The 2,568-nt window shown below is 40.1% G+C and overlaps 1 protein-coding gene across 1 annotated transcript; it reads left to right on the top strand.

Annotated features, from left to right (window-relative positions):
- Window positions 1-934: 934 nt before the first annotated feature.
- LOC120279170 (receptor-like protein EIX2) lies at window positions 935-2,365 on the top strand. The gene has a single exon (XM_039286038.1). The coding sequence runs from the start codon at window positions 935-937 to the stop codon at window positions 2,363-2,365; it is 1,431 nt and encodes a 476-aa protein (XP_039141972.1).
- The last annotated feature ends 203 nt before the right edge of the window (window positions 2,366-2,568 follow it).

Raw genomic sequence — 2,568 nt, 5'->3', positions numbered from 1 at the left:
TTCTGCTTCCTGGTTTTTGTGGAAGAATAGATGTGACAAAATTTTCAGGGGGTATTCTGTCTCTAGTTTAGTCATTGTCGCCCGGGCTTTTTCTCATGCAAAGGAATTCTCCTTTGCTCATGCTGATAAGCTTGGATCCCGTTTGATTCTTAACAATTTTTCTTTCAGGGATGAGCTCTTTCTCTTCGTGGCCAGCCAATGGAATGAGGCATCAGAGGTAGGGAATGTTGGTTTTTTTTGTGTTTCTTCTAATCTTTCTGTGATGTTGGCAGGGGCTGGTCCAATACAAGCTAGGAGTGCTGAGGATGCTGATCTGCTGGCGATCTGCACTGCAATTCAAGCTTCTGTAGACGCTGGGCTATCTCTCACGCACTGCTTCATCACGGGCCCGGGTTCAAGCAGGATCATCTCGCAGAGTTATACACTTGATTGCAGGATCCAGAGTTGGATTAACAGCTTCAACTTCATCCTTCAGGGGGCAAACCGGCCTTCCATACATCTCATTCCCAAGTCGTGGGCTTCACCTGCTTACAAGCTTGCATCCTTGGCTTCCAGTTTGCATATGCTTTCTTTATTCTTCCAGGGTCGTGAGCTGCCGAGATGGGTTATGAAGGATTTCTCCAGAGAGGGTTTTATCTTTTAATTTATTTTCTTCCATTGTGTTGTTTGAGTTTTTGTATTTCTTTTGAGTTTTGCTTTGTTTAGCTTTGGCTTGGTTTGTAATTCTGAACTCTTTGTATTTTTTCCCCTATTAATAAAATCAGCTCTCTGAGCTCTTCTCTAAAAAAAAAACAAGCTTCCTTCCATAAAGGAGATACACTTGACTGAATGTGAGTTTAAAAGCATTCCTGTTTCTTTTCCCCAACTCAACTTCTCATCTCTTTCTCTTCTTGACCTCTCTTACAACCATATCGATTTCTCGGGGATTTCATGGATGTTCAACCTCAAGAGCCTTCAATATTTAAACCTTGGTCATAATGAACTTTACCCTGACAGCCTGTTTTCTCCTCCTCTATATCATCCTTTCAGGCAAATCTTAATACAAGCAGAGGATATTAAACAAACAAATAAGATAAGCATACCTGAAAGCATAGGCAGTCTTTGCAGCTTGCAAACTCTAGACCTTTCAGGCTTGTATATCAACAAGACATTTGCTGAACTTGGTGATGCTTTTTCTGGTTGTCTTATGGATAGTCTCACTCATTTGCACTTAGCCTCGGTGAATCTCGAAGGAGATATAGCTGATTGGATTTGGGACATCAAGAATTTTAAGGTTCTTGATCTATCTGACAACTCACTCTCTGGCTCTCTTCCTTCATCTCTAGCAAAGCTTGCACAGCTGGAGTATATAAATCTTGCTAACAACCAGCTGAGTGGTGTTATATCTGAAGCACACTTTACTCAACTTGAGAAAATACAGACACTTGATGTGTCTAGTAATTCACTGATTTTCAGTGTGAGTTCCAACTGGGTTCCACCTTTCCTTCTCAAAGAATTGAGAATCAGCTCTTGTTCAATTGGTCCGGAATTCCCAGCATGGCTTCAAACACAGCACAAATTGCAAGTACTTGATATGTCTTACACTGGAATTGCAGACACCATGCCTGACTGGTTATGGAATTTGACTTCTCGCAACCTTGTTTATTTAGACCTCTCCAATAACCAGATTCAGGGGATTATACCGAAATCCTTAAATTTCATGAACGTCGAGTGGCTTAACCTCTCTTCAAACCAGTTTTCTGGTTCTTTACCACCAATCCATGGCTCAAGGATCAGGTCTATAAATCTTTCCAATAACTCATTTTCAGGATCCATCGATCGCAACATCTTAGATGATTTACTTGAACTTGAAGTGCTCTTTCTCTCCATGAACAAATTAAACGGCACCGTTCCTGGCTCATTTTGTCGAATAATAAATCTCAAGATGCTGGATGTCTCTAAAAACGATTTGTCCGGTGAGCTCCCAGATTGCTGGTTAAATTTATCTAGACTAACTGATATGAATTTAGCAGGCAACTATATATCTGGAAGTATACCAAATTCAATATGTTATATTCCTCATCTACAGACACTACAATTGAGCCACAATAAACTGTTTGGTGAGTTGCCTGTTTCACTCAAGAATTGCAGTAACTTGCATGTTCTTGATCTCAGCTATAACAATTTCAATGGAAGAATTCCAAACTGGGTTGGAGAAAACTTATCGAGTTTAAGTTTTCTCATCTTAAAATCAAACTCTTTTACTGATCACGTTCCACAAGAAATATCTCAACTCAAAAAAATCTACAAATCTTGGATTTGTCAAACAACAATCTCTTCGGTCCCATTCCGAAAAGTCTGGGTAACTTCACCACCATGCAAATGACTCCAAAGAACACATTTCGGTTGCCAGTTTGGCCCGAAGGTGGACAAAGCATGTTATTGAACCTCTATCAAAGAGAAGACGAGTACAGTAGTACCACTCTTCTATATGTAAAATACATTGATCTCTCCATAAATAGCTTGTCAGGGAACATCCCTGAAGAGCTGGCAAGTTTGTATGGTTTACAAAGTTTAAACCTCTCTGTA

The sequence above is a fragment of the Dioscorea cayenensis genome, chromosome 16 (assembly GCF_009730915.1).
Source record: "Dioscorea cayenensis subsp. rotundata cultivar TDr96_F1 chromosome 16, TDr96_F1_v2_PseudoChromosome.rev07_lg8_w22 25.fasta, whole genome shotgun sequence".
In the NCBI taxonomy this organism is placed as follows: Eukaryota; Viridiplantae; Streptophyta; class Magnoliopsida; order Dioscoreales; family Dioscoreaceae; genus Dioscorea; species Dioscorea cayenensis.
Note: the sequence above shows the minus strand (reverse complement) of the source record. Positions and strands in the feature narration are given on the sequence as shown.

Coding starts and splice junctions, on each gene's coding strand:
- LOC120279170 (XM_039286038.1), top strand. CDS start 935: ATGTTCAACCTCAAGAGCCTTCAATATTTAAACCTTGGTCATAATGAA.